This window comes from Xenopus laevis, chromosome 2S, assembly GCF_017654675.1.
Source record: "Xenopus laevis strain J_2021 chromosome 2S, Xenopus_laevis_v10.1, whole genome shotgun sequence".
NCBI lineage: Eukaryota > Metazoa > Chordata > Amphibia > Anura > Pipidae > Xenopus > Xenopus laevis.
Genome location: NC_054374.1, coordinates 162,518,689 through 162,543,969, shown reverse-complemented (window position 1 = coordinate 162,543,969; position 25,281 = coordinate 162,518,689). Strand labels below are relative to the sequence as shown.

Here is a 25,281-nt window from a genome sequence, read left to right as displayed (position 1 = left end):
AGATATATATATATATATATATAGTGAATAAAGTACCCCCTCTTGTAAAATATAAGGATATTATAAGTTACTGAGGAGTTTCATGACCATATAAAAACACGAGGCCGAAGGCCGAGTGTTTTTATACAGGTCATGGAACTCCGAGGTAACTTCTAATATCCTCATATTTTACAACTGGGGGTACTTTATTTATTATAATACACAAATTTTAGTGAGTCATTTGACAGAAATTACATCACTACTCACCGTTTATAACTGATGACATCACTACTCACCGTTTATAAGGATATAATTTACAAGATATTCATGGCTTTTGTGTATTATATATATATATATATATATATATATATATATATATATATATATATATAACAATCCAACATATGTGATGCACTAATTCATAGAACTCAAGGGATAAGGTGCTTAGGGTGCATAAACCCTGCCCGTGGGGAGTCACTCTTTAGTATAAAACGTAGTGTTTATTTCAAACACTTAAAATGTAATGCAGCATTCCATACATATGGGTAAATTCAGGAGCATATTTATATAAAGTTCTGTGCAGTTCAACAACACGGTACGTGTTAGTCTTAAGACTTATCTGTACAGAGTCATGAGCCGCTGCGACGTTTCGGGGGAGCCTATCGCACCCTTTCTCGAGCTGGTTCATGATCCTCCGTGTCCTGACAAACAATGTCTGCATTCTGCCTGCTGTGGAAGAAGACGAAAATTACGTATATGGTTGCCATGGAGACGCACTCTCAAGCACATGAAAAGCAGAGATGTCCATTCACATTTTAGTTTCTATGGAGCATCGCATGGCAACCTATTATACCAAAATTCAAAGTTAAGAGTAAAAAATCAAGCTATATACATATCCATATACTAACATGTACAAGCATCCATAATACATCGTTAATACAAAAAGAGATGTAAATCAAAATCTTTGTTTAGTCCTTTTGGGGCTAGTGAGTCCAATCGATGTATCCACTGGACTTCAGCTTTTTTAAGGGCCAAAACTCGGTCACCCCCTCTTTTTAAAGGTGGAATATATTGTATGACCCAGAACCTTAGATTTTCTGCCGAGTGTCCAACTTCAATACAATGTCTAGATACCGGTAAGTTTTTATTTCTAGTATTTATGGTCGATCTATGCTGGGAGAACCTATCACGCACCTTCTCTGTAGTTTCGCCCACATAGATCTTGCCACACGGGCCCTCCAACATGTCAACAACGAAGTTGGTATCAAATGAATTGTAGCCCCTTATCTTATATCTTTTGTTGTTCACTCTATGTTGGAATTCTTTTACATAAACTTAAAACCCAATAGGCTGGTTTTGCCTCCAATTAATTAATTATATCTTAGTTGGGATCAAGTACAAGCGACTGTTTTATTATTACACAGAAAAAGGAAATCATTTTTAATCATTTTAAGAACAGGTATGGGACCTGTTATCCGGAAACCCATTATCCAGAAAGATCCAAACTTTCATAGACTTCATTATAATCAAATAATCCAAATTGTTAAAAATGCTTTCCTTTTTCTGTGTAATAATAAAACAGTAGCTTGAATTTGATCCCAACTAAGATATAATTAATCCTTATTGGAGGCAAAACCAGCCTATTGGGTTTATTTACTGTTTATAAGATTTTCTAGTAGACTTAAAGTATGAAGATCCAAATTACAGAAAGATCCATTATCCAGAAACCCCCAGGTCCTATGCATTCTGGGTAACAGGTCCCATACCTGTAATAATCTCATTAATTTTGACTTTTAAAACTCAAAATTCAGACTTTTTATCTCATGATTATGAAGTGTTAGTCAACTTTAACATGGGGCACATTTACTAAGCTCGAGTGAAGGATTCAAATAAAAAAAACTTGGAATTTTTTTTGGGTACTTCGACCATCGAATAGGCTACTACGACCTTCGACTTCGATTCAAACGATTTGAACTAAAAAACGTTCGACTATTTGACCATTCGATAGACGAAGTACTGTCTCTTTAAAAAATACTTTGACTACAAACTTTGGCAGTTTAAACCTACCGAGGTACAATGTTAGCCTATGGGGACCTTCCCCAGCACTTTTCTAACCTTTTTTTGATCGAAGAAAAATCCTTCGATCAATCGCTTAAAATCATTCGAACCGAACGATTTTTACTTTGATCGCAGGATTTGCGCTAAATCCTTCGAATTCGATATTCGAATTCTAAGGATTTAAATTTGAGGGTCGACTTCGAGGGTTTATTAACCCTCGATATTCGACCCTTGATAAATGTGCCCCTTGGAAATAAAAAATATATGAGTACAGAAAGATCCATTATCTGGAAAACCCCATGTCCCACGTAGTGATGAGCGAAATTTGCCGTGTTTTACCCATTGACTTCAATTGGTGAAAAAATGTTGGTACTGCATTGCGCGACGCCCATAGATTTTAATGCATCTTGGTGAATTTTTGCGGTTTTGCGCGTTTTTGGCAAATCCAAACGTGTCATATTTGCCCATTTCTAGTCCTGGGCATTCTAGATAATAGGTCCCATACCTGTATTTTCATAAAATAGAGTCTATGGGAGACGGCTTTTTTGTAATTCAGAACTTTCGTAATTGGAAAAAGATGATGACATACGCGGGGAAAATACTTTTTGACCATGAGCCTATAAGTTGAATACACTTACCCTATTGGAAGTTGCAGAACCTACCTATACATTCTGAATAGTTCTCTCTTTATTTTCTAGGTAAGAGAGAACTGTCTACCCAATAGCGTTTACTCAGCAAAAGGGGATATTAGTCTAGTCTGGGAATCAGTTGAGATATATTTTCCCTTCATCCCTTAATCCCAGGATACATCTCAAGCTCCTATTGAATTGACTATAATAATCTTTCTGTTTCTAACAATTGAGCCAGTAGCTAATGATAGGAAATAGCTTGTGACTGATAACTTTCTATGACTGAATGCCAAGAATACTGAACAAGGAAAACATTTTTTTTTTTTGTCTGTGGAGCTTGTTTATTTCATCCTTTGATTGACTATAGAGTGTAAAGGAGATAAGGGGGTCACCCATTCCCAACACTTTCTAGTACGTGCCCCATGCAGGGAGCAAAATGATGAAATCAAAGGGAACATATGCAGAAGAGGTTGATTCACAAGCACCTGGTGAATAAAGCTGCTACATTTGTTTTCATTTTCTTTGTTTGTAGCCTGAGCTTTCTATTACTCCTTGACCTGAGCTTTTGATGTCTTCATTCAAGAACCTCTATTGAAATGTCCCAGTGTCTGTGACTCAGATCTATTGTGACTCAGATCTATTGTGCCTCCCATTTTATCAGTCACAATCTTCATATTGTATCCTAGGGATTTGATAATTATTTCATCGCTTTCTCACTTTTGGCTGATCCATTGTAGCACAAGACTTATCTGCTTTTCTTCCCTCAGTCATTTTCTTTCTCACTCTATGAGATCCTAGAATTACCCCTAGCCTGGTACTATAATAATATTCACTTTACATCCCAGCTACTGAGTGTTCTCTAGTGGGGGTCAAGCAAGACTCCTATATACGAACATGGAAAAATAATTTTAATATTTCTGCTACAGAGATGCCAAGTCTCAGAATCAGTTTACATACCTGCAATTCGAAAATAACAAGTACGGAAGGACCAATTGCAATCGATTAGCATCCTGTAACCTGCCATTTGGCTGGGGCAATGGAAAATTTTGCCAAAAGTCCTTAAATATATTGGACCCGTTATCCGGAAACCCATTAACCAGAAAGATCCGAATTAGGGAAAGGCCATCTCCCATAGACCCGTTTTCTTTGTAATAATAAAACAGTAGCTTGTACTTGATCCCAACTAAGATATAATTAATCCTTATTGGAAGCAGAACTTTTGGGTTTATTAAATGTTTACATGATTTTCTAGTAGATGCATATTTATCAAAATCTGAACTTTTCTGATTTTTAAATTGAAAAAGTCTGACCAAAATACAATCCACAATTTGACCTTATTTATTAAAACCCGAAAAAATTGCACGGAAAATCGTATTGTGATGTATCGAGTTTTTTCCCAAATTGTACGTTTTTTTCTGGATTTTTCCCAAAAAGCCTGAAAGTCGGATTGCCAGGCTAATTCCAAATAGGATAGTAACCTCTCCCATTGATTTATTTATAAGCTCGGCAGGTCTGAGATGGCGAATTTTCATTTTTATTTATTTTATTTTTTTTCAGATGTTTTTTGCAGCCCCGGGGTTTAATAAATCCCGAAGAATTCAAGGTTTTTTTCCGTTAAAAATTCCAATTTCATTTAAAAAAAAACTCAATTTTTTTTAGAGTTTTAGGCATAAATAACCCCCTAAACATATGAGGATCCAAATTACAGAAAAATCCATTATCGGGAAACCCCCAGATCCCGAGCACTCTTGATTACAGGTCCCATACCAGTACCCTTAATTTTAATTTTTTTAATACATGTATGGGAAACCTATTAACCAGAAATCTTTGAAAACTGGAAGGCTATCTCAAGTGATGAGAAAATATTTTCGCCAGGCTTGGATTTGCAGCAAAACGCCACACTTTCCATCTGCAATTTTTTCCATGAATCTGAGGCAAAAATTTGCTGCGGAGAATTTTTGCCATAACAAAAAGTTGGCAAGACAACATTGTTGCTGACACAAAAAAGTTGCCATAAGAAAAAATGTCCATTGACTTTAATGCACTTGGACAAAAAAGTCGATGAGACAAAAAAAGTTGCGTTTCACAAATTTTTCAGCAATCTCCCATAGACTTCATTATAATCTAACTTCAATTTTTAAAAATGATTTCCTTCTTCTCTGCAATAATTAAACAGTACCTTGTACTTGATCCCAATTAAGATATCATTAAATTGAATTTAAGTAGCATTAATGCACGGCCATATAAATTATGGAAACATCCCTTACCCAGAAAAGGTGCTGAGCATTCTGGATAGCAGGTCCCATACCTGTATATTAACTCAAATATTAGGCTTTGTTCCATGAACAGTCATAGAGGTCGCCCTGCTAATGAAGGTTAAGTATTCAAAGAAATAGTGACCTAGGTTGTAAAATCCACACTTCCAGCATTCCCAAAATATTCTGATCTATTTGATGAAGGCAAAAAGATCCTCAATATATTGTTCTTCTTCCGATTCATTCTCAAAGGCTATGTGGGTCCATCATTCTATCTATTTGGTAGAGGACTGTGTTCATTTTCTTCTTGCCAGCAGTGATGTCATGGTGGATAGTCTTTAGGAAGCCAGAATTTTTGTATATTTCTTGGTGGAGGAAGGTCAGTGGCATGATCCATGGAATGGTTTCTTCCAATCACAAGCTATGTATAACTACATATTAGCTGAGAATGAAAAAAGGCATGGCCATTAATTCTAGCTGACCTTGAGAAGGGTAAAAAAGTGGATTTCAGGGGAAATTACTTTATTTTCTGACTCTAAAATAGTAGTTTAGATCAATCTTTGGATCAACCATGTGCTAATGTGTTTTCTCACTTCCCAATCAATTTCTTGAAGCTATCCAATGCATCTACCAGTACAATCATGATGGGGTGATAACCTCTATTTTCATAGTTTCCATTAAGATCCTTACACTAGCCACAGACATTAAGATTTTTCCACAAATTTTTGTGCGTTCCATCAAATCCATCAAATTATCATGAGATTAGTAGTCAGACAATCAATCACGCAGGTTAGAAAACTGTCATCATCCACAGTGAAATGTATCCATTGTCTAATTGTTTGCAGGGCCAATCAGGCAGCTAGCTACAGTTTCCCTGGCTTCAACTAGATGATATCCCTTGAAATGGTCTTTTTGTTGATGGACAAATCATACATTTAAGATCCTAGGATAATGAAAATATATTTTAAATGGCCACTCGTTTGTTTCTTCTTTTATCGAGGGAGTCATCATGTCCTCTATGCAGTTCTACTAGTGAATAAGACCCTAGAGAACTTTTTGTAAGCTGCTTTTATGTTTACACATAGGGGGTTATTTCTGAAAGTCTGAATGCCAATAACTCGAAAAATTCTACTTTTTTTACTATAATATCTGAATTTTTTGTGAAAAAAAAAATAGAATTTTTTTGAGATGTATTAGAAAAAATGTATTTATGAGGATGCAAAAATTATGAATCTGAAAATACTCTATCTTCAACCTGTTGAGATCCTGTAGAAGTCAATGGCAGAGGTCCTATTTGCAATTTGAAGATATTATGGTCTACGCTGGGCAAATTTACATATGGTCGAATATCGAGGGTTAATTAGCCCTCGATATTCGTCTGTCGAAGTTAAATCCTTCAACCTCGAATATCGAAGTCGAAGGATTTAGTGCTATTCGTTTGGTCGAACGAAAAATCTATTGAATTGTTCGATTCGAAGGATTTTAATCCATCGATCGAACGATTTTTGTTTGACCAAAAAAAGATAGCTAAGCCTATCCTATAGACCTTCCCCATAGGCTAACATTGACTTCGGTAGCTTTTAGGGGGTCAAAGTTTTTTTTAAAGAGACAGTACTTCGACTATCGAATGGTCGAATAGTCGAACGATTTTTAGTTCGTATCATTCGATTCGAAGTCGAAGGTCGAAAATTCTAAGGTTTTTTTCCTCTATTCCTTGGCTCGAGCTAAGTAAATGGGCCCCCTAATATCAAAAATTCTGCGTTTTCCTTCGACAATCTGAAAAAGTTTTTTTCCTGATCTGATTCTAGTGTTTATCAGAAAAATTCGGATTTTGATAAATAACCCTATAGTGTTTTAATTGTTTTGACATAATTGTTGTTATTATTATTAATATTTTCTAGTTACATAGTGCTTATATATTCCATAGTACTTTAATATTTCATATAAATAAAGAATTACTTTGATATCAATGATTATCCAGTCTAAACTGTCCCAGTCTACACTCCTATAGTTGTGGCTGATATCTCCTGCTTATACTGAGAGTAAATGCAGTGGCGGAACTACCGGGGGAGCAGGGGGTGCGAGCGGGCCAGGGCCCGCACCCCCCTCAGGGCCCCTGGCAGTCCGTTCGCCATTGAAAACTCGGCCAAATGCGGTCATACGGAGGGGGCGGGGCCCGGCTGCGCGTCACGCACCAGGGCCCGCCCTCCTCAACGAACGCTACTGAGTAAATGCTATGATATACAACAGACATATCATCGGATACATATCTATTTTTCTTAGATACTTTGATATATCTGTCAAGTAAGTTTAGTGTTAGAATCCTATGCAGTCCACGTTTGGACAAATGGGTTAGGTATTGGGTGATCTACTCTTACTGGAAGAAGAATATGCTATGAATTTTCCCCGGGCAGATCACTGGCATTACTAATTATATTTAAACACTTAGAGGCACAGTTATCAAAGGTCGAATTTCGAATTCATGTGAGTTTTTAAAAACTCCCATAAATTCGAAATTGACCAATCGAGATTTATTAAAAATATCTAATTTTTCAAACTCGGATGAATTAAATCGACCTGAAAACTCAAATCGAATTTGAGTTCTTAAAGGGCCAGAGTATGATAAATATAATATGATAATTATGTTTCGATTAGAAACAAGCGCAAATGATGTCCAATTTTGTTTGTATTGCCCTGTGATATGCTAAATGGGCCTAGCTAATCAATTTGTATCTCTTTCTAGATCAATGGAACTGAAATGGAATATGAGTTTGAAGAAATTACTTTGGAGCGGGTAAGTAAAATGAAACATTCAAAATTAAACAGCAGAATTCCACTAATTCATGTAATACCATGTTCAGATAAATTTGTGTGGCGATAAGTAAAGTGTAAAGCAGCTGGTTGCCACTGTTTAAATAAATAATGATACCATGGGGAATATGGGACTGAATTCTAATAGTACCCTTAATAAATGTGTAGGGATCCATAGGGTTTTGAAATCTCCTGGCTTTGGTCAACTAAGAGCTGGGCCTAATGTACAGTTGGGAGGGGAAGTTGTTTCCCATTCCAGATTAAAGTGTTCCCCTGGCAGTTCTAGATTTGTTGATGTGTCCTTCAGCTTTATAAAGGAGAGGCACCACGTGTTATTTCTGTTTTACGTCCTCATACTATGGAAGGTGGATGTCTGCTGGAAAGCCTGAAATAGCAAGGTCCCAGTAAAGGAAAGCCCTAAGGAAGGTCTACCCTTAGTAAAGTCAAGGAACAGGGATCCTTGAATGAGGTATGTCGATTTTGGTGGGTGAGCCAAAATGTGAGCCTAGAGGTGTCCTTATTTCCTTAATCTTTAGAAAAAGGAGGCACCACATGATCTTTTTTGAGGTGTCATTATTTCCTTTTTAAAGGGAGGCACCTTTGACTTCCTCCTCCTGAGGCAGGTGGATATCTGCTGGAGAGCCTTGGACAGCAAAGCCCCAGTAAAGGGAAGCAATAAGAGAGGTGTTTCCTTAGTGAAGTCGAGAAACAGGGCCATGTTAATGGGTGAGCTCCCATTAACATTTTACTGTGAGAGCTGTGAAGATGTGGAATTCTCTCCCTGAATCAGTGGTACATAGGGATGTAGCGAACTGTTCGCCCGCGAACTAGTTCGCGTCCGCCGATTGTTCGCGAACGTTTGGGAACGTTCGCAGTTTGAGTTCACGTTCGATCGTTCGACCATTCGAATTCCTTCGACCGCTAAAAATCGAACGATTTCCATTCGTTCGAACGATTGTAAGCATTCGATCCAATGAAAAGCATTCGATCGAATGGCTTCGATCGTTCGATTCGAATGAAAATCCTTCGATCGAACGATTAAAATCCTTCGATCGTTCGAATCGAACGATTTTAGCGGTGTTCGAAGTTCGCGAACTGTTCGCGAACGTTCGCATTTTTTGCCGGTGTTCGCGAACGGCGTTCGCGAACACCAAATCGGCAGTTCGCTACATCCCTAGTGGTACATAGTGATGGGTGAATTTGGGGCGTTTTGCTTCACAGGAAAATTTGCAAATTTCCCACGAAATTTGCAAAATCGGGAAAAATTTGCGAAACAGCAAAAAATTTGCTAAACGGCACTGAAAATGCGTCGGCGAATTTTCGCTGGCAAATTTTTGCAGCGGTTTCACTAAGTTATTCGCTGGCGGAGAATCGTGGGAATTCATCGCGAATTTTCCCCTAGTGAATAAATTCGCCCATCACTAGTCGTACAGGCTGATACATTAGATAGGTATAAGAAGGGGTTGGATGGTGTTTAGCAAGTGAGGGAATACAGGGATATGGGAGATAGCTCATAGTACAAGTTGATCCAGGGACTGGTCCCATTGCCATTTTGGAGTCAGGAAGGAAATTTTTCCCCTGTGAGGCAAATTGTAAAGGCTTCAAATGGGTTTTTTTCCTTACTCTGGATCAACTGGTAGGCAGGTTACATGGGGAGGCACATTTGTGAAGGATCAAATTTGAATTCATGTGAGTTTTTTTAAACTCCAATAAACTCCCATAAATTCGAAATTCGACCAATCGCAATTTATTAATAAAAATCTAATTTTCTCGGCTCAGACAAATTGAATCGAACCAAAAACTCGAATCAAATTCGATTTACATAAGAAAAACTTGATTCAAACTTAAAATCTTTAATGTGAGGAGAGCTGCAAACATCACCAAATTGATCCCTGGGCCTCTCCAGTTGACTTATACAGCAATTTGGCTGGTTTAAGGTGGCAAATCGTCAAATTCGAGTTATTAAAGGGCCAGAATATGAAAAATCTCGAAATTCGAATTTTCACTTCAACCCTTAATAAATCTGTCCCATAAACTTAAAAGGTTGAATTTAATGGGCGCGTGTTTTTTTTTCAACCTAACTTACTATGTTACTGTGTATTATAGTACCACTAAAGAAGAGTCAGATATGTTGAGCTAGAAAGAGGAGCTCTGAGCTCCAATGTCTGAGTGGTAGATTGGAGGTATCTCTTCCAGGTAGTGGGTAGTGGTAGTGTGGGGATAGAGAATCAGGTTAAAGGGTTTCTTGGAGGTTCCACTTGAAGTGATCCATGTCCACTAAAGGGTATTAAAGAGGTGAAGTTGGATCCTGCCAAATCTGTCTTTGGGGTAGCAACAATATGTGATATGCCTGTAGTTGTATACTGCTGTAACCACTTTATCTCAACTCATTGGTACTACATGTGTACTTGATTTTGTCTGCTAAATAAATGTTTGTTATTGATTTATGAACTCCTAGCATCCAGAAATGCTTTTTGTGTGTTATAATAAAGAGACAATCTAAAATTGACATTTTGTTAAGAGAATTGTCATGGCGGTAAGCAAAGATGGCAATATAAATGAATTGAATTAACCTCAATTTATAGTCAAATGTTTCACATGACAGGTCCCCTAGTATTCATAAAGGATGAGATTCATTTTCCCACTTACAATGATGTACAAATGCTGCAAGAACTCCAAGAACTCTTTCTTATACCTGAATTGTGTAGTGGATTCAATTTTGATAAGAATGAATGCTTATGACAGTGTAATTCGATATATACGACACAATTATACTTAAATTCCTTCCGAGAATAATCATTGTGTCATTTCAATGGAATTGTAGTCCAAGAGAAATTGGTGTGACTATTCCTATGGCAACTTCCTACAAGTTCTCTGATCATCCTTATAATCCAGCAAATGCAGCAAATGGATTAAGTTGTGCTGACTAAGTCTAGTATTCTTCTGTCAATATGGTAACATTTTTGTGAAATTTCATTCAAATGAAATATTTCAAATTTCAGATTCATATTTTCAAGTTGTGTTTTTGGCCAAAACTCGAAAATTTGAGTGGGGAATAATCAAAACTCAATTTGAATTCAAATTTGAGATTTAACATACCTCGACTTTGGGAGCAAATCGAATTCCAAAGTATAGGTTGATGTAGAAGTCAATGGCATAGGTCCGTTGACCCATTTGAAGATGTTAATAGCCTTCCTTACATTCAAGGTGTTTTTTTGGAGAAAAACTCGATTCGCGTTCCATCAAATTCTATTGAAATTTGATTCAAGTTTTTAGGTCATTCCTATTCGATCAAGTTTTCTATTAAATAACATACCATTCGAGTTTTGAGGTCAATCAAGGTAATTCCAGTTCATTCAAGGTAAATATATTATTTAATCACATGACCTTTGATAAAAATGCCCCATTGTCACGATTCGGCACCCAAAATCCAGAACCAATGCTAGGCTCCCTGGTCTCGGCTCTTGCTTCTGCCTTTAACAGCCACCTTTCACCTTGGGAGGAGCCCTCGGCTAATTGGATGTCGCCAGGTATTATAATGAGAGAAGCCAAGCTAAGGGTTCTGGACAAGAAGAGGGGCACGATTGTTATGCAAAAGTCTTTTGGGCAGAAGATCACAAACCGCAAGCGTATTCAAAATCAGGCTGGGTCGGTGCAGGCAGAAAACAAGCGGAGTCAAACAAGCAGGGGTCAAAGCCGGGAGATCAATCAAGAATGGTCAGGACAGGCAAGGGTCAGAATACAGATATCAGAATAGTCGGTTTACCAGGCAGGGGTCGGGATCATAGAAGTCCGCTTAGTCAGGCAGGCAAGGGTCAAAAACAGGTAGCAGATATCAGGAAAAGAAGAAATAGCACCCAGGAACTCAAGGAGATAAACCTATAACGGGCAATCACCACAAGTACAAAGTCCCTTTAAATCCCCATGGAATTTGGCGCCTTTGCGCAATGACGTCATGACGCCTGCGTCAATGCGCATTGGCATGCGCATAACCCACAGAAGTGCATGCTGCGTGCGCCATAGACTAGACAGCAAGGGAGAAGAATCAGCGCAGCCGGCGTCCCCGCCGGCCCACTAGACCACCAGGGTGAGTGTTCCTCACACCTATAAAGTTAATGAATTGTGATGATTTTTTGATAAAAACAATATATTTTGGAGAAATTTCATAACATTTTAGATAAAAAGAGTGGTTGTTCAATATATCTCAAGTATGGAGAGCAGTGATGGGCGAATTTCTCCCGTTTCGCTCCACCGAAAAATTTGTGAATTTCCCTCGAAATTCGCAAAACGCAGAAATTTGACACCGGCGACAATTCCACAGTTCTGACGCCCATTAAAGTCAATGGGCGTCTAGAATTGTCTTGTGCGTTGGAATTGTCGCCGGTGTCAGAATTGTGTTGGGCATCAAAAATATTTTAACGCCGGCAAATTTTCGTGCCAATTTCGCAGCGAAATGTGGTCCATTTATCAACATTCTGATTTTAATGGTTTTAGAGGTTTTAGAAAGTATGGGGAAAAAACAAATTTTCTCTAAAACTACGAATGCCAAGTAATTTATTAAAACAAATACTAATATGACCTATGAAACAATCTCTAAATCCTTGAATTGAATATACAGGGGAAAAAAACATACACCTTTAAAACCTTGAATTTATCCCATTGACATCTACATGATCTCCACAGATTTAAGATCCTGAAGTTTTGTATTAGTGTGTATCGTGTTTTTTTTTTTTCCAATTTATAAACGTCAAATCTTTTGTGGTTTAGAGAAATAAGACACAATTTCTAGCACAAAATAATATTAATCCTGAAAAAGAATGAAACATGACCATTAGCCTCCCTTATGGTTGCCATTCACTCTTATAAATACGTGTCAGAAATCTATCCAGCTCTATGTATAAAGGAATCTTGCCTGGTAAAAAAAAATGCTCATCATTACTATTGGTGATACAGGTATGAGATCCATTATCCGGGAACCCTTTATCCAGAAAGCTCCAAATAGGCTCAATGAAATCGATTTAAATGAGTTCATGTTTCTCTGTAATAATAAAACATTAGTTTGTACTTGATATCAACTAAGATATAATTAATCCTTATTTGAAGCAAAACCAGCCTATTGGGTTTATGGGGAGGCCAGTTTACTAAAACTCAATTTTTTTTCACTTTATGAAAGTGAACAGTAGATAACAGATAAGTACTACTATAGTTTATATAAACAAGCTGCTGTGTAGCCAGGGGGGCAGCCATTCAAGCACAGGATAAACAGTAGGTAACAGATAAATACTACTATAGTTTATATAAACAAGCTGCTGTGTAGCCATGGGGGCAGCCATTCAAGCACAGGATACACAGTAGATAACAGATAAGTACTACTATAGTTTATATAAACAAGCTGCTGTGTAGCCATGGGGGCAGCCATTCAAGCACAGGATACACAGTAGATAACAGATAAGTACTACTATAGTTTATATAAACAAGCTGCTGTGTAGCCATGGGGGAAGCCATTCAAGCACAGGATACACAGTAGATAACAGATAAGTACTACTATAGTTTATATAAACAAGCTGCTGTGTAGCCATGGGGGCAGCCACTCAAGCACAGGATACACAGTAGATAACAGATAAGTACTACTATAGTTTATATAAACAAGCTGCTGTGTAGCCATGGGAACAGCCATTCAAAACTGAAAAAGGAGAAAAGGCACACGATACACAGCAGAAAACAGATAAGCTCTGTAGTATACAATGGCATTCTTCAGAACATATCTGTTATCTACTCTATGTCCTGTGCTTGAATGGCTGCCCAGCAGTTTATTTTATAAGTATTATTACTATGTTACTATGTATAAAACTATAGTAGTGTTTCTGAAGCAAACACACCAGTTTTTACCAGTGCAGGGCAACAGTACCTTTTATTCTCATTCCCTTAAAATACTTTTTTGGTGTTACTATTCCTTTAAAGACTTTTTTCATTAGAGTTAGATTTTTTTTTTAACTCAAACGCTTTCCAGTTATATACTCTTCTCTGATTGTGTAGTCTCAAGGTTGTGCGCTGGCTGTGTGTCTGGTCCCTGTCTTGCTCTCAGTGATGTGAAACATCAAGCACGTGTGGATGCCTCTTACATTCCAAGTTAATTTACGTCATTGATCTGGATGATGCATACATTGCCACTTCCTGCTCCTGCTCAGTTACTGTTTGCAGAGGAGAATCTAGTAAAACAAATTACCAGGCCAAAATTCAATTATTTTTCAATGTATTTTTTATTCAATATTAAATATTGCATTGCATGGCCATGTAAAGAGAAGATGGAGCAAAAGGGGGTACTGGCAAGGTTTTTCTTGGTTTCTCCCTGCAGCAGCCATCTATGGATAAGTGAAAGTGTAGCATGTGATTAAAGGAGCTGCAGTAATAAAGAGACTGTATGTGTGGTACTCAGCTGATAGCATTGAGTTCAGTCTAAATGGAGAGGTTACCCTGCATCCAGTTCAGCTGTTGGATGCCTTTTGAAATCCTTGTGTGTGAGGACAGGTCTTGCTCGTGCACCTGCCATGTGGGAGCAGCTACCAAATCCAAAGGTACCCTGGGGCAGGTAGCACCACCTAGGAACATAAGAGCTCTTGGGAATGGAATTGAACTAAACTGTGTTAATCTGCATTTAGCCACCTGGAGTAGAGTGTGGGACTGTGTCATTGAAACACTGTGCCAGGGGTTTGATAGTCCTCCCTGAGGTGTGATCCTCAGTGCCCACTAGGTGGAGGCACTGCACTATAAATCCCAGTTGCCAGTATCTTTTATACACTAATAGAATTCAGGGCCCTGGATTGTAAAGGGTTAATTGCTGTTTAAGATAGTTTGATTCAATTCTAGAAGAAGTGTGGTAAGGAAATAATAACATTTTGGAGGCACTGCTGAGATATCTACTGGGAAGCCGGAGATGTGTGATGAAAGTATGTTTGCCTTTGAAACTCCACAAAGTGTTTGCTAGTGGTGCATTGCATTGGGACTTAACCCTGAAAGCTTGCCGCTGTAGGGCCCATGGTGCCCAGATTGAAAGAAGAATTTATTTACCAAATCCTTGATGGGGAACAGATTTTTTTACCACCCAAGTGTGGCTGTGTCACTGCAAGATTCTGCTGGGATCCTGCTGACATGTCTGAGCACTTCCCATGGTGATGCCCTTGCTACTCAGATTACAGAGAAGGCACAGGAGCGTTTTCTACTGAGCAATAAATTGTTTCATTCGCCAGTACAGAGTCAAGTTAAGAGATTTCCATCCTGTGAAAGTGTGGTTTCCAAGGGGAGTCACCATAGCTTAGGTGGCCGATGGATACCACAGAGACACTGGCGGAACTACCGGGGGAGCAGGGGTGTGATTAAACCAGGGCCCTCACCACCTCAGGGACACTAAAGCCACGGTGAAAAACACTTATGGAGGGGGCCCAGCTGCACGTCGCGCACCCGGCCCGCCCCCTGCTAGTTGCGTTACTGCGCAGAGATTGTGAATGTGCTGGGACAACTGACGCAGCTGGACTGGAATGGTAATTTTAATAGACTTCTTAAAAAAGAAGAGTTTTCAGGAACAGATCCTGTGACTGAAGAGTCCTATGAGAGTTGGAGGGACTCCACTGTTGTGTCTGTGAGAGACTGGACTGGCCTGAGACAACTATCTGGTTGGTCACCCCAACGCCACTTCAGGTGATCTGATTGAAGTCCTGGAGGTGACGTTTGGCCCTGTAAAGAGTACTGCAGAAATTCTCTATCACTTCCACTCTACATTCCAGAAAGAGAAGGAAGATTTGTCTGCTTATCTTGTGTGGTTAGAACAAGGTGAGAAGTGAGAAGTGGTTCAATTAAAAGTGATGAAATGGATTCTCTGAGAATTCACCAACTGAGGAAAGGGGCTTTGAATGCTGAAACGATTGCTGTGACAATTAAAGCACACTACCAGGACAAGCTACCCTCTGGAGAGAGTTTGGAGAGAGGAGGCGGATGCCTATTTGAGGGCCAAAGAAGTCCCACCTCAGGCCATGCAGAAGAACAGCTGGAAGAGAATAAGAAACTGTGTTGGAGTTGGAGGAGTTAAAAGCTCAACTATCTAAGAGAACCAGAATCCCAACTTAGACTAAGAAAATACCAAAATGCTACTGAAACTGTTCAATTCCTGATGAGGGTGAGACCCAATCTTCCCAGTGTAGACTATGCTGCAGTCGTATACGGTTCTATGGGAGATGCTACAAGTGCCAAGTGGTGTGTCATCGGGAGTTGTAAGACTAACAAAAGTTTTATTATGAGCCTTCCAACTGTCATAGTGACTTCCCTGAAGAGTATATGGGTTTGAGTTAAGAGAAGACTATTGTGGAGAACGCTATTGGCATGAAGGCATCCCCTGAAACCTCTGACACCCCCGATAGATCTAAGAGACTGGGTCTGGGTGTAAGACCAGTAGTTAGGGTCTTGGGTAACAGTAGTGACACTGACATTATGCCAAGACATACAGCAAGCAAGGATGTTGCCGGTTTGTCCAAGGGGAGAATGTAGGGTATCAGTCAAGGCTTTCTCCTGTTTTTCTGATGTCCGTGACATCATCCAGCCCGGTTACAGGCTGACCAGTTAGATTTCAAAAACTATAAGGAAAAAAAGAAAACAATCTATCTGTGAAAAAGAAATATTAAGCATTCCCTTCAGCTGTAATCCCCAACCAGTGGTGTAGCCTACCAGTCCTCATAGGGGCTACCAAATGGCCAATCACCCCTGACGCGTGGCTAAAAATGTTAGGCACTCCCACTTGACAGTTTTGTAGATTTTTTCATAGCAATTAGTCCCTATAACTTTTTTGTTTAACTGGCACTTTATTAAATTAGTATGACCTCTTGCGCTTGTCGCATTAGCTTGCATTTCCATACTAAATTAAATGTGACTAATTTTCATGCTTTTTACTGTCTGCGTGTGACTTGCTACATTTCCAATTTCTTTATATTATCATGTTCAGCAAACTCTGGATTTGCATTTTAAATAATTTCTTTTGCCTTTGAGTCGTGTCTTCCTTTTGGAGATGTAGCTGCAATTGGTGACCTACCCGTGGGCAGAGAGATGGCTATCGTTTTCTTGTACATAAGCTGATTGTTTGCATTTCATCGGTTGCTCATAACCAGCCTTTGCACCATAACATTTCAAGAACTTCTTAGAAGAATCTAATTTCCAGCAGTACTTCCAGCCCTCTATAATTGAAATTCCACGCTCATTACCTATATATATATATATATATATATATATATATATATATATATATATATATATATATATATAATAAAATGCTTTTCTTTAACAGGCAACACAACTAATAAAGAGGCAATAGTATTGCTTCTGATTTTTTGAGCGCAAAGAATGTCCCGTGGCCTCTATCCACTGGGCCTAGTATTGAGTTCTGTCTTTTTATACAGCTATTTGTGATGTGCGATTTTTTTCACCGGGCATGGATTCGACATAACAAAAAAGTCACGAGACAAAATTGTTGTTAAGACAAAAAAGTTGCCATACGGAAAAAAAAACGCCCATTGACGTTGATGCATTGGGACAAAAAAGTCCCCGAGACAAAAAGTCACCACAAGAAAAACGCCTATTGACTTTAATGTATTTGGAGTGATAAAAAAATGGTCACATGCCTAAAAAAAACTTTAATGCACCTTTAATATGTTTCATGATTTTTTTTTGCAGTTTTGCAAATCGAAACAAGACAGATTTGCTCAACAGTAACAGTTATAGTTCCAGGTATAAGTCACATGGCTGAGGGCACTTGTCAGATTTCAAAATTAAATATAAAAAATCTGTTTGGTCTTTTGAAAATCAATTTTATTGTAGAATTCTGCTGATGTTTATTGAAAAAAAACATGTTTAGATAGAATCCCGCATGTATTTCTCATTTAAAAAGCACTGGCATCTGGGGTTTGGCTGGATTTGAACTTCTTGCCGTTTTCAAACGCAGGTCTCTGTGCTCGATTTTGGGGCACAGACCCTGTGGCAATTCTTTTACTTGCAGGACAGGGCTCACAATATGGTGGATAGATCCAGTTTTATTCCATGTTGCTTGCTGCCCTGCGGGTAGTAAATGACTGGTAATATCTCTAACTACAATTGATAATACTCTTTGTTGGTTGACAGATGCCAGGGGCAAATAGTAGTATTAACAAATATGGAATTCAGAGCGGAAAAGGAAACATTAGCTTTTCGCAAGCCCAGATAGTATTTGTTCTTATATAGTAGACAAGTTACAGGTATGGGATCCCTTATCTGGAAACCCATTATCCAGAAAGTTACAAATTATGGAAAGGTCATCTGCCATAAGCTCCATTTTAATCAAATAATTCAAATTTTAAATAAAATATGAGTTTCTTTTTCCCTGTAATAATAAAACAGTAGTTTATACTTGAGCCAAACTAAAATATAATTAATCCTTATTGGAAGCAAAACAATACTGTTGGGTTTATCTTGGGGTTATTTATTGAAGTCTGAATACAAAAAACTCGATAAATTAAATTAGTTTTTCGAGATTTATCATACCCCAAGTACGCAAAAAGTCTGAATCTCAATATACTCCATCTTCAACCTGTTGAGATCCTGTAGAAGTAAATGGCAGAGGTCCTTTTTGCAATTTGAAGATATTATGGTCTGCGCTGGGTTTCCTATGATAATCCCAACATTTCTGGCTTTTCCGATGATTTCATGAAAAATTCAGACTTTTTGGGCATCAAATCTAATTCTAATTTTTTCTGCCATAATTGAAAAAAAGACACATTTTCATGCCGTTCCAAATTACAGAATGTTCCGTTTTCTAGAAAACCCCAGGTCCTGATCATTCTGGATAACAGGTGTATGTGTAGGTATGGATATGCAGAGAAGGGGTAGTTCATGCACACAGGAAGCTATTCCATCACAGTTTAAATAAATGATCCATGTTTTGCCTTTAAAGTGAAGTTTGTATCCTCAGTGAAAGGAAAAATGCTCAAATACTTTGTCATCTTGTCATTGAAGTTAATATGTCTCTTATCACCATTTATCCAGACATTCCTTTTAGTGACTGTAATGGAAGTTCTATCTAAAAGGGATGAATTAGGAGTTAATGGAGCTTTTGTATAAAGCCCATACATCCTACTTTATCAAAACAAGTATTACATTCGGCAAATGATTACTATTTATAAATATCAAGCACAGAGATGTGCTGCTTGCTGGGAAGCATCACATTATGAGATATATATATATATATATATATATATATATATATATATATGTTTATATATATATATATATATATATATATATATATATATATATTTCTGCTGATTTCAATTTTATAGACGTTTTTTGATACATATGGGAGCACCATACAAACACAGATACCTGTACGTTTCTTGTGTTTACTTATAGCATTTTATGTATTATCTCATATAGGGGTTATTTATTAAAGTAAGAATGCCAAAAACTCGAAAAATTATAGTTTTTTTTTTTTTACTATAGAATCCAAATTTTTATTAAAAAAACCTTGAAATTTTCAAGATTTATTATAGCCTGAGGATGGAAAAAGTCTGAATCCAAAAATTCGGGATCTCAGACCTTCCGAGGTTGTATTGTCAATGGGAGAGGTCCCTATCCCATTTGGAAATTTCTGTGGTCTACGCTGGAATTAGCCCGAAAATCAGACTATTTCGGACCTTTCTGGCAAAAATCTGGAAAAAGCCTGTAAAAGTCAAGCGATTAGGGGAAAAACATTAAAAAAAATTACAAGATTCGGCTTTTGCTTGATTTTTTTGTTTGTCATTGTGCATTTTTAATAATAAATAAGGTCCAATCGTGGATTCTAGTTGGGTCAGACCTTTTTTATTAAAATACTTTGTATTTTGATAAATATGCCCCATAATGTGACAAGACTGTAAATACTAGAGTGTGATTACTTCTTACATTGTATGTGATACCTATTGTTTCCTAAGATCCCCCTTAGGTTTTACATCTGATCATGAGTCCCTTCTCTCTGGGTGGGTTCCCACTTAATTATGGGGGGTGCAATAAGATACAGTGTGGTGCTTACTTGCATCAAACGCATATTGAGTGCCGAGGTTTTAAATCAGTAAGAATTATAAAAGAGTTCTAAAAACATTAGAGTTGGTATTTAAAACTCGCAGCAAGACATTGAATGCTTACCTGACTACTACTGTATGGCATTTAGCTTTTCTTAAGGAAATACTCGGGTCAAGGGCCAATTTATAGAAATGTTATAGAAATTTATAGAAAATGTTCTGCAATACAAAAAATAAAATGGATCTTGTTTTTTTTTTTTAAAAAAATTTGTGCTCTCCTAACTTGAGATGTATCCACTGGCAAAATATCTGGACAATTTTAATGAAAAAAATTGTCATCTTCAATAGGAGGAACTGCTATAAAAGTCAGCGGATGTGTATCATTCCAGTTATTTTATTTTTCGAGTATTTTTATAAAATTTAGAAAAATAAATACAACAAAGAAATGTTTGTTGTGAAGGAGAACTGACCCCTTGCCCCTTATACCCCCTCCACTGCCCCCTCCAAGCTGCCTCCTCACAGCATTTATATTTCTTACAAGTCTCCCTGTCGGCTGACCTGCTATAAATCTGCAGAGTTGCTCGGCATAGTTCAAAGGTGCCATTTTCTGTCTCTGATCCTCTTCTGTAGAGCGGTGACACTGATCTGGAAGGAGCATGCTCAGCTCAATATATGTCCTGAATCCGCTTCTACTGAGCATGCTCCCACAAGATCCGTATTGGCAATGACAGAAGAGGATCAGAAGACAGACAGAAGATGACAGCTTTGAACTCTGCTGCCCAACTCTGCAGAATTATATCAGCTCAGCAGACAGGGAGGCATACAGTATATGCAGAAAAATACATGCTGTGGGGAGGGAGCTAGGAAAGGGGGTAATGGAGGGAGCAGTGGAGGGGGCAAGGGTTTAGTTCTCCTATAATGCAAAATAGCTTGATCAAATTTAATTGCAATTTTTTCCTTTTTTTGCAATCAAAGAAATCAGAGAAACCAGTCTTTATTCTGGTGGATGGCCTATTGGGCTGCTTGTGAATCACCTCTTGGTAGACTCATGGATCACCTATTGGGATGATCTTCTTGGTAGAGCATAGGGCTGCTCGGCTATCAAGTCCTAACTTGAAATATCAAACTTGATAACAGATGAAAATGTATTAGTTGATTTACTCCCAACCACATGTCCTGAAAAACAATGCCATATATTTATCACCCATACAGTAAATAAGTATTTCCTTCTAATCTGTTTCAGCTTTCCCCTCTACCACATCATGTTTCTAGCCACGTTCTTCCTCTTGAACTCTGCATGTACCACTGATATTTTTAAATGTTTCTATCATATCCCTATTTTCTCTTTTAAGCTGTTCATGTTAACGTTTTGAAGTTTCCTGATTATCCTGGTTGTTTTGACTGGACTCGGTCTGATTTCTAATTTGGAGAGCATGTACATGTCTCAATTTATATTTTTATATTTTTGGTTTAAAGGGGTAAATACAGTATGTAGGCTTTAAACCAGAACTGCTTCATGAAATATTAAAGGGGAAATATCACACACATAAAATTGAATATATAATTAGATCCAATATATCTTATAGGGGGGCTTCCTTTCTTAGCAGATGAATTAGAGCTCACTCAAATAACTGATTCCAATACAAACAAAATCTAACAAAATAACTGTCTTTTGCACAAATCCTGCATGTAGAGAGACATGATGTCTGGTGAGTAGTGATGGGCGAATTTATTCGCCTGGCGTGAATTTGCGGTGAATTTGCTCGATTCGCCACCAGCGAATAAATTCACTAAATGCCCGCGAAAATTTGCGTCAAAAACGTCCGTTGGCGTCAAGAAAAACGGGCGTGCCGTTTCGTGAATTTTTCGGCGAAACACCGCAAATTCGCCCATCACTACTGGTGAGTTTAATAGAGTGAGCTCTAATACATCTTCTAGGCAAAAGGAGCCCCCCTATAAGATATATTGGATCTAACTGTCAATGAATATCTGACACCCAACTGCTGCATTAAGACAGAATGAAGAGAAACAGATGCTGAGAGAGGATAAACGCTAGACTATACATTATATCCATTATATTTAGAAAGTTTCTTATTTCATTATGCTGATGCTTATATTAAATTTTCGTTTTAGTTCCCCTTTAACAGTTTACAAAATGTTAAACCAAAAAATATAAACTAAAAACTTGAAGTTTTTAAAACTAACCTGTGGGGCTGCTTTATTATCAGCTTGTGTACATTTTCTTTATCCGTTGCATTATTTTTTCCTTGGTCACTATTTTTTCCATGACTGGGTATTTTTTCCTAAAAATAAAAAGGCTCACTGACTTAAACATGACAAACGTTTTATTTGAAGGTTTTTATCTCCCAATGGGAAAAACAATCCTTCACAAGAGAAAAAAGCAAGAACTCACTCTTGTTTTATTCCATTAATTCACCCACACCCAGAGCTTGATGGATAATAAATATACCACTTAGGGTCCTATTTACGAAGCCTCAAATTCTGGTTGATTGGAAAAAATTTGAATTTTTAGAGGAAAAAAAACTTGAATTTTATGAGATTTATTATTCTCTGATTCTGCTAAAACCAAAGCCCTGAAAATACTCCATCTTAAACCTGTCGAAATCATGTAGTCAATGGGAGATGTTCCCTTTAACTATTGGAAAATGTTTGCGCCTTCATGATTCTCTGTAGTTTTGGGCTGTTATTTGTTTGATACTGTAGTTCAATAAATTTGAGTTGAGAGACGACAATTCGATAAAGTCGAGTTTTCCAGGCAACAACTGGATATTTCTAGGGCCTGTTTTCTCCAGTAGGGCAAGTAAACAGAAATAATTAGGGCTCATTCACAATGTTCCCTTTAAATTGTGGTGCGCATAAAGAATTTTGTGGGAAAACACCAAATTTTATATCCTCTCTGACCTGAGCACACTTGTTTAAAAATGCGTACACACATTTAAAATGTGCACACAAAACAATTATTTGGAAATATGGCAATAAAAAGGGAACATTGTCCCTTCACAATACTCGATACAGTCTGCAAATTACAAAAACAAGTCCACATTAGGCCTTCTCCTCTAAGGCAGACTGTAAGTGCAACGTTTGGGTACTTCTTCTAATGCTGCTCTTTGCAAGAATCACTAAATTTTTGACTCTTAGGGGCAGATTTACAAAATTCGAGTGAAGAATTTTAATGTAAAAAACTTCGAATTTCGAAGTATTTTTTGGGTACTTCGACCATCGAATTGGTTAAATTCGTTCGAATTCGAACGATTCGAAGTAAAAATCGTTCGACCATTCGACCATTCGATAATCAAAGTACTGTCTCTTTAAAAAATACTTCGACCACCTACTTCGGTAGATAAAACCTACCGAAGTCAATGTTAGTCTATGGGGAAGGTCCCCATAGGCTTGCCTGTGATTTTTTGTTCGAAGGATTTTCCTTCGATCGTTGGATTCAAATCCTTCGAATCATTCGATTCGAAGGATTTAATCGTTCGATCGAACGAAAAATCCTTTGATCGATCGATCGCAGGATTTGCGCAAAATCGTTCGACTTCGATATTCGAAGTCGAACGATTTTAGTTCCCAGTCGAATATCGAGGGTTAATTAACCCTCGATATTCGACTATTCGACTATTGGTGAATGAATCGGCCCCTTAGTGATATTGCACTTGTGCCTCAGGGTTTGTGAATGACCCCTACAGTTTTATGTTCTTACTCCTTTTCTAGAGAAAAAAAAAAATTAGGTACTAGTGACGGGCGAATTTGTCAAAATCGATGCTGGTGACAATTCCAACGAAGGCGACAATTTGACGTGCGCCTATTTTATCCAATTGCATTAAAGCCAATAGATGTGCGGTACATTGTCGCTGGTGTCGGAATTGTCAGAATTTTCGCTGCAGTTCTGCAAATTTATTTGCTGCCAGCGAAACGCAAAAACTCGCCACAAATTTGTGCCTGATGAATAACTTCGCCCATCACTATTTTTTGTCAGGCATGGAGTCGCAGCAAAATCCGCACTTCACCATCTATGAATTTCGCTGTGACATAAAAGTCGCCAAGACAAAATTGTCACCGAGACAAAAAGAAAAAACGCCCATTGACTTTTAATGCATTAGGACAAAAAAAAGTTGCTGAGACAAAAAGTCACCACAAGAAAAACGCCCATTGACACGCATTTACTATATTTTATTTCCAAAATCGCTTTATTTTTTCGGGCTTTTTCCCGAAAAGCTAAAATTTTTCCAACTTTTGCCCTAAAAGTCAGCAATAGTCAGATTTTCTGGCTAATTCCAGCGCAGACCACAGAAACTTCCCAATAGGACAGGGTCTTCTACCATTGACTTATATACAACCCGGCAGGTCTGAGATACCGGATTTTCGGATTCAGACTCTTTCCATCCTCTACTAAAAGTTTGGATTTTACAGTAAAAAAAAATTAAAATTTTTGAGTTTTTGACTTTCAGACTTTAATAAATAACCCCTAAAAAGTTGCTCCATCTGTAGTTATTTCATTAGTCTTTGGCGCAGACTAGAATCCTGTACTTTTTCCTTTTTTTCCCCAGAAATTGCAGTATATTTCTGTTCCCAATGAAGACATCTAGTTAATAATTCTAATAGCTCTATGTGTGCGTGAAATCCATTCTCCTCTGCAGTCACAGGCAATTGTCTCTTGGCCCAGAGAGATGTCCACTTGTCTGAAACCCACGCAGCTGTCACAGAACTTCATTCGGAATCAATACCCGGAGCAACCGGAGGATCTCTGTGTGACGCTCATTAGCAGTAATGTGCAGCTAATTGCAGTTGCATTTGCCTTCAGTTATATAGTTGTAGACATAAATGCGACGACAAGCTGTTTATTTGTTAAAATTGTGCATCTTTTAACAGACACTTTTGTAGTTGAATGTAGGACAGAGTAGGATTAATCATTAAAAGCAGTGCTCCCTTGGGAAAAGTATGTAGAAGACACTACAAACAGCAGCTCCATTTAATTATTAATACTGTCACATAGCCTCAAGCTAGAGATTTATTCTTCCTCTCACTACAACTCTTAATTAATTTTAAAAAGGCTGCACAGTGCTGTCATATCTCAGCTGCTTAACCGTAGGCCTTATCTGTGTCTTCTTCAGAGACCAACGATAGCCATATTATAATATATGTAGCTTGAGTTATCCCATAGTAATATCTCAGGCTATGTCTGTCTACTCTGCAGTCACAACCTGAATTCATTAAGAATATCAGATGCTACAGATCTGTGCCTATGCATCTCATATGTGGCAAGTCATTCATGTACATTTAAAGGAGAACTAAACACTTAAAATGAATATGGTTAAAAATTATATATCTAATATAGTGAACTTATTGCACGAGGCTAAAGTTTCAGCTTGTCAATAGCAGCAATGATCCAGGACTTCAAACTTGTCACAGGGGGTCACCATCTTGGAAAGTGTCTGTGACACTCACATGCTCAGTGATTGG

General features: G+C 37.9%; 1 protein-coding gene across 6 annotated transcripts in view; it reads left to right on the top strand.

The window, feature by feature from the left end:
- The window catches only part of LOC108710034 (disks large homolog 2), a 621,594-nt gene that overhangs the window by 345,843 nt on the left and 250,470 nt on the right, over positions 1-25,281 (top strand). For all 6 annotated transcript variants that reach the window (XM_041584606.1, XM_041584605.1, XM_041584603.1 and 3 more), the window contains one exon: positions 7,665-7,715. In XM_041584606.1, coding sequence (XP_041440540.1) covers positions 7,665-7,715 — 51 coding nt within the window. The remainder of the gene's footprint in view (positions 1-7,664; positions 7,716-25,281) is intronic.